The 7611-nt window shown below is 41.6% G+C and overlaps 1 protein-coding gene across 1 annotated transcript in view; it reads left to right on the top strand.

Moving 5' to 3' along the window:
- The first annotated feature begins 1152 nt into the window (after positions 1 to 1152).
- The window catches only part of LOC123969653 (NLR family CARD domain-containing protein 3-like), a 29070-nt gene continuing 22611 nt past the window's right edge, over positions 1153 to 7611 (top strand). Inside the window, exons 1-5 of the mRNA XM_046047245.1 lie at positions 1153 to 1497; positions 2141 to 2203; positions 3477 to 5337; positions 5660 to 5833; positions 5995 to 6168. Coding sequence (XP_045903201.1) covers positions 1227 to 1497; positions 2141 to 2203; positions 3477 to 5337; positions 5660 to 5833; positions 5995 to 6168 — 2543 coding nt within the window. The 5' untranslated portion in view covers positions 1153 to 1226. The remainder of the gene's footprint in view (positions 1498 to 2140; positions 2204 to 3476; positions 5338 to 5659; positions 5834 to 5994; positions 6169 to 7611) is intronic.

Raw genomic sequence — 7611 nt, 5'->3', positions numbered from 1 at the left:
CTCCCCCCCCCCCCCTCTCCCCCCCCCCCTCAATGAATGTAACAATGAGAGGTAATTTCCTAAAATAACATTCACACTATACAATTTATACAAGAACGTTATTGGAGAATAAAGAAGACATTGTTTTGAATAAGCTGAACAATTTAAAGTTATAAAAACACTTATTTTTTCAAAACTTTACATTAACTGAAAAACGGTGCAATTACTGTCACAACTATGGCAAATGTAGACGGCCCCTAAAGTGCAGTCTTTTTGGGCCCAGAACTGATCTTGACCTACATTTCTTTTGGCCTTGAGTTAGAAAAGTGTTTGCACACAATGCAGAAATCTGAGGATTCAGAATCCTCTTGATCATTGGACTCGGGCGTTTTGCTTGTTTGCTTTCTTTTACCCCTGTCTGTCTTATGCGTCCACTGCCAAGGCATGCTAGAATAAAGGTACAAAAAAACCTTCTGAATCATCATAAGGCAACTTGTTCTCACCCCCTGACTTGTCACATATGGACACATGGTCAAGACCCATCGGTGTCAGTTTGTAACGGACTGGGGCTGTAGTGTCAGTTTTGGACAGTAAAGGCAGGTAAATGATGTTAAACAGAAAAGACTGAGGTGGATGGAAGGGACCGGACCGGACGTTCCATATTTGTTGTTGCTAACTTAACCAAGCATCAATATGTGGGTCGGGAGTGAGAATGTGTGACCATAAGGAGACCGATGCAACATTTTTGAACTGTTCCCACAACAACCAGCCATTCCATAGCTAGCTGTTTAATTTATGTATGTTCAAGGTTGGCATGAATCCAAAACATCAAATTAAACTAGAGAAACGGATACTTTAGGTGATATAAGTTATAAAATTGCATCTACAATAGAATGAATGCTTGGCAAAAATTAATCAAAAATAATTTTTTGGTTGTAAAATGCACAGGTGTTGCTAACAGAGCTTGAAAAGGAAATTGGAGTTTACAATATTTATGACATCACCGCAGCTCTTTTCTGATTGGTCAAACTGACAGTGTTACAACTAACCCAGTGTTACCACACTCCCTGGTCTCCCCTATACTTCCTGTTTGCTTAAGTGTAGCAGTGTTCATTGCACTTCATTTTTGTCCTGCTTGTCGGCAGATTCACAACTCTCCCTGTCTGCAGGAGAATCAACGATCAACACGACACCAGTCAGATAACTTTAGGGTCAACGATATTTGCAGATTTGACTAGAGGGCCACAATGACAAAAGAGGTCCTCCTGAACACTCTGGATGAACTTGGAGAAGAGGAATTTAAGTGCTTCAAGTGGTTCCTTAAAGATGAACGTCTGAAAGACTCTTCAAAAATCCCGAAGAACAAGCTGGTGAACGCAAAGACGTGGGACACAGTGGATCTGATGATCCAGACCTACACACTTCCTGGAGCTGTGGAGGTGACCAAGCAGATTCTAAAGAAGAGCCAAAGGAATGATTTGCTACAGAGTTTGTTGGACACCGGCTCGGGACCACAAGGTCAGTCACAGGAAGTAGAAAACATGAAAAACACGATGGCACGGCAGTCTGAGAATTTTCAACCTGATGAAAATGAAAAACCTGATAATTGAGGAAACTCCCAAAGAGAGTGTAGAGGATTCTGCTGTGAGAGCACATTTATGAAAAATATAGCACATAAGGAGCAGTTTTGAGGGGTGGAGGAAGCTGCTGCAGCAGGCAACATATGCATCAGGCTATAATGTCAGAACTGTACACAAATGACGATGATGTTACTGCCCACACATTTGTGAATGAGCAATTGAAAGATGCTGCAGGATACAAACAGTGTCCAAGTGAAATACTCCATCTAAGTGTACTGAACCTATGAGAAGCAACACAAACATAAAGCAAGAGAGTAAGAGACAGTAATTGCATTTTGACACAAAGGAAATATTCTACAGTTAAAGTTTGTCTCCCAAACCAATTACAACCTCAAATTACTACTACACACAAGCATGTGCTGGACAACATCACAAGAAAATATCTTTATTAACACCAATGCAAATAGATACACATACTGCAAATGAATACAGAGATTCAGCAGCATGATAGCAAACTGAGCAGCATGACGACACCTGCTAGCATTCAAATTCTACAACTACATTATTCCTCTCTCTTTCAGTGAATGTCAGTCATGTTGAAGAAACTCCTCAGAACAGAGGACCTGCCTCTCATCAGACTGAAGGTAAAGTTACATTATAAAATGTGATTTTCAAACAAATATGGGGAGTCATTCTGTCTCAGCCAGCAGCTATGTTTATAAAAGTTTGTCAAATTTTAGATATCTAGCGACAATAAATTAATGGTTGAACTACATACAGACAGCTTTTGTTTAAGCTTGTTTCTAACAACTTGGCGAACATGCTAACTTCAATAGATATCTCTGCAACAGATATAGTATCTCACAAAAATGAGTACACCCCTCACATCTTTGTAAATATTTGATTATATCTTTTCATGTTCAACACTAAAGAAATGACAGAAAGAAAGTAGTGAGCGTACAGCTTGTATAACAGTGTGAATCTGCTGTCCCCTCAAAATAACACATCACACAGCCGTTAATGTCTAAACCGCTGGCAACAAAAGGGAGGACACCCCTAAATGAAAATGTTCAAATAAGACCAAATTAGCCATTTTCCCTCCCCGGTGTCATGTGACTTGTTAGTGTTACAGGGTCTCAGGTGTGAACGGGGAGCAGGTGTGTTAAACTTGGTGTTATCGCTCTCACACTCTCTCATACTGCTCACTGGAAGTTCAACATGGCACCTCATGGCAAAGAACTCTGAGGACCTGAAACAAAGAACGGTTGCTCTACATAAAGATGGTCGAGGCTGTAAGAAGACCGCCAAGACCCTCAAACTGAGCTGCAGCACGGTGGCCAAGACCGTACAGCGGTTAAACAGGACAGGTTCCACTCAGAACAGGCCTCACCATGGTCGACCAAAGAAACCAAAGAAAAGTGCACGAGCTCAGCGTCACATACAGAAGTTGTCTTTGGGAATATTCATATTCTTTGCACCTATTCATAACCAACGGATTAGAAACTCATGTGTCTTAAGTTGTCCAAAACAACATAAGTGATAAATGGGTTAATTTCCGTGCGTGCTCTCTTCATGTTGTTCTTGTAAAATACAATGAAAGGTCATCATGTAGGTAATTTTATTTATGGCAGGCCTTCACAAACGGGCCTTTAAAAATAAAGGAATAAAGGACTTTGCCATGACAAAAGGTCACTTCGGGCATCAAGAGGCAAAGTGGCAGGTGTGCACCCCCTTAACAGAGACGTTACTAACAGTATCAAATATGTTTGGTTATGACATTAAGCTGGCTCCATTGCTGTTATTTGAAAGGAAAATGTTGTTGGTTCTTAGGAAGACAATCCTAAAGAACAAAATGCTTCTATATGTGTGCACAAACAGCCTGATACTTTATATTTTTTATATTTGTGTTCAACACAGACATGATGGTTCCAATACCAGAGCCACAACCCATCACATATTACCAACACATGCTTCAATCACACTTTCAGGACAAGTTCATATGTATACAAGAAGGATGGATGCAGAAGAAGGAACGTCTGGATGATATCTACACAGAGCTGTACATCACCGCTGGGGCTGACATAAGCATAAACACACAGCATGAGGTCATGCAGATTGAGGCAGTGTTGAAGCCAGCAGAAACAGAGAAACCAATTAGACCTACTGACATGTTCAAACCCCCCTCTGGAAAATACAGACCCATAAGAACAGTACTGACCAGTGGAATCGCAGGAATTGGCAAAACATTTCTTGTGAGCAAGTTTGTGTTGGACTGGGCTGAAAAAAAATCCAATCAAGATATGCATCTGATTTTTCCCTTCACCTTCCGCCAGCTGAATTTATGGGCAGGGGAAAAGTTATGTTTGACAGAACTCATTCATAATTGCATCAGGGAAACCAGAGAAATCAAGGAAGAAGCTCTTAACTACATTTTTGAAACTCTGCAGTCATCAGGAAACACCAACTATGACAAAAGTAAATTCAAACTTCTGTTTGTTTTGGATGGACTGGATGAGAGCCGTCTTCATCTGGACTGCTCTACCTGGGAAAATCAGCCAGTAAACTTCAATGTGACAGATTCCACCTCAGTGGATGTGCTACTGACAAACCTCATCAAAAGGAACCTGCTACCCTCTGCTCGCCTCTGGATAACCACACGACCTGCAGCAGCCAATCAAATCCCTCGAGAGTTTGTCGACAGCATGACAGAGGTTAGAGGGTTCACTGACCCACAGAAGGAGGAGTACTTCAGGAAGAGATGCAGAGATGAGGAGCAGGCCAGCAGAATCATCTCCCACATCAAGACATCACGAAGCCTCCACATCATGTGCCACATCCCAGTCTTCTGCTGGATCACTGCTACAGTTCTGGAGGAGGTGTTGAAGACCAGAGAGGGAGGAGAGCTGCCCAGGACCCTGACTGAGATGTACACAGAATTCTTGGTGTTTCAGATTGATCAGACAAAAAAGAAATACGGCCCAGAAAAGTGCATTCAGTACATTAAGTCATTAGCAAAACTGGCTTTCCACCAGCTGGAAAAGGGCAACCTGATCTTCTACGAATCAGACCTGAAAGAGAGCGGCATTAATGTCAGTGGAGCCTCGGTGTGCTCAGGAGTCTTCACAGAGATCTTTAAAGAGGAACGTGGGAAGAAGAAGGATGAAGCAGACAAGATGTTTAGCTTTATCCATCTGAGTGTTCAGGAGTTTTTGGCAGCTTTGTATGTAGAGAAGGCACTCATTAACAAAAACAAGAATGTCATGTCTGAGCCAGGGCAAACCTTTGGCAAGCATGTGCGAATGGTTTTCAGCAAAACATCTGTGTCAGAGGTCCACAGGTTCGCTATTGACAAGGCCTTGCAGAGTCCAAATGGACACCTGGACTTGTTCCTCCGCTTCCTCATGGGACTTTCTCTGCAGACCAATCAGACTCTCCTACGAGACCTACTGAAAAAGAAAAGAAGCTCAGAGACCAATCAGGAAACAATTGAGTACATCAAGAAGAAGATCAGTGAGAATCTGTCTGCAGAAAGAAGCATCAATCTGTTCCACTGTCTGAATGAACTGAATGATTGTTCTCTAGTGGAGCAGATCCGACAGTACCTGAGTTCAGGAAGTCTCTCCACAGATAAACTGTCTCCTGCTCAGTGGTCAGCTCTGGGCTTCATCTTACTGTCATCAGAAAAATATCTGGACTTGTTTGATTTGAAGAAATACTCTGCTTCAGAGGAGGCTCTTCTGAGGCTGCTGCCAGTGGTCAAAGCTTCCAACAAAGCTCTGTAAGTGCAGAGATAACTGCAGATACTCACTGTATCACATGTATAGGGTTGTTCTCAGTGTAAGAATGTCTTACTGAAAAACTAGTTTCATTGTACCACCACAGATTAATGCAGCCATGAAATGAAAACAAAATATGATACAATGTAGTTGTAATTTGTGTATTATTGGGATCAAACTGATTTGACTAAAGATCCCAATAATAAACACAGCAATAAAAACTATAGGAAACTGTATAAATGTGATGTTTTTTAGTGTTAGATGAAACAAACAGTATCAGCGTTTGTCTTTATCACTGTATATCTCTCACTATCCCCCCTTCAGGCTGAGTGGCTGTAATCTATCAGAGCGAAGCTGTGAAGCTCTGTCCTCAGTTCTCAGCCTCAAGTCATCTAGTCTGAGAGCACTGGACCTGAGTAACAACAAACTGAAGGATTCAGGAGCGAAGCTGCTCTCTGCTGGACTGGAGAGTCCACACTGCACACTGGAGACTCTCAGGTCCGGATTATTAAACTTATAAAGGGAGAACCAGAACTGTGATTTGATGTTGTTGTCCTTTTCTTCAGTCATTGTACCACGTCTCTTTTCAAAATATGATTGTAAATAATTTAAAATACAGAGAGAAAATCTTTCACATATGTGCTGTACATATTTTCTAGGCTGAGTGGCTGTTATCTGTCAGAGAGAAGCTGTAAAGCTCTGTCCTCCGTTCTCAGCTCCCAGTCCTCTAGTCTGAGAGAGCTTGACCTGAGTAACAACGACCTACAGGATTCAGCAGTAAAGGTGCTCTCTGCTGGACTGGAGTGCCCACACACTACACTGGAGACTCTCAGGTCAGGATTGAACCATAATTCACCCTCCGCTAAGCCACGTCCCAAAACCGCAAGCTGGCTAATCACAGCACCTTATAGGACACACTCTAACTGAAGTCCGAAACCTTCATGGCAATGCTGTAGCATGCAAAAGGAGTCGTTGTCTAGCTTTTAGAAGTTTTTCCAAGATATGGTCAAACGCTGTTACTGGAGCACTTGTAATAGTTACAATCACTACCAGAAGAGGTTGAAAGGAGAAGTATGATTTATTCCCTTTCCAAAACCTAAAATAAATGCAGAAAAATGTAGGCTGTGGATTGTTCCTAATGTAATGTTAGCTAGTTAATGCTACCTAACTTACTACCGAATGTAACGTTATATAGGCCTACTGCTTTTGCATTTCAATGTTTGCAATAGGGAATATAGACCTACACAGTTGAAAGCAACAGTGTTATCCTTAATATAATTGTCCTCTGTCTCAATGATCAGGTGATGTGGTGGTTCACTTTTACTCTGTGATCGGTAGGATATAGCTTCTATCTTTGTTTTTGTTTTTTTTGTCAGTTTGACAGCCTGAATCTAACCTTGAAATGCATAATGCAAACCTTTCTGTATAATTCTCTGAGAATGCTCTTTAGTTTTTCCAAAAATTAAACAATATTTCTCCAGGGAGTGCAGTTACAGATAGTGGCAGCGCCATACTAAGTCGGATAAGTCCAACCGTTTGTCAGACTCAGACACAGTCATTAGAGCTGGCGTGGCTTTGTGAAGGGTCAAATGTCACATGATGTTATCGCCATCAGTCACTGTACTACTTCTCTTTTATAAAAGCGGTGCCTACCAAAATATAATCCTAAATCATATCAAATACAGAGAGTAACGTTTTCATTTACATTATACAGTGGGGGAAATAAGTATTTGACCCCTTGCTGATTTTGCAGGTTTGCCCACTTACAAAGAATGCAACGATCTATAATTTTAATCATATGTACATTCTAACAGTGAAAGACAGAATCCCAAAGAAAATTCCAGAAAATCACATCATATGAATTTATTAAAATTGATAACCATCTGATGAGGAAAAACAAGTATTTGACCCCCTGGACAAACAGCATGTTAATATTTTGTAGAAAAGCCATTATTGGCCAGCACAGATGTCAAACGGTTTTTATAGTTGGTGACGAGGTTTGTGCACATTTCGGCAGGGATGTTGGCCCACTCCTCCCTGCAGACAGCCTCCAAATCATTCAGGTTCCTAGGTTGTCGCCTGGCAACTCTTATTTTAAGCTCCCTCCAAAGATTTTCAATTGGATTCAGGTCTGGAGACTGGCTAGGCCACTCCAGAACCTTGATGTGCTTCTTCAGCCACTCTTTTGTTGCTTTGGCGGTGTGCTTAGGGTCGTTGTCGTGCTGAAACACCCATCCTCGACCCATCTTCAGCTCTCTCACTGAGGGAAGGAGATG

This window comes from Micropterus dolomieu, linkage group LG04, assembly GCF_021292245.1.
Source record: "Micropterus dolomieu isolate WLL.071019.BEF.003 ecotype Adirondacks linkage group LG04, ASM2129224v1, whole genome shotgun sequence".
Taxonomy (NCBI): Eukaryota; Metazoa; Chordata; class Actinopteri; order Centrarchiformes; family Centrarchidae; genus Micropterus; species Micropterus dolomieu.
This window is presented reverse-complemented; position numbering and strand designations above follow the sequence as displayed.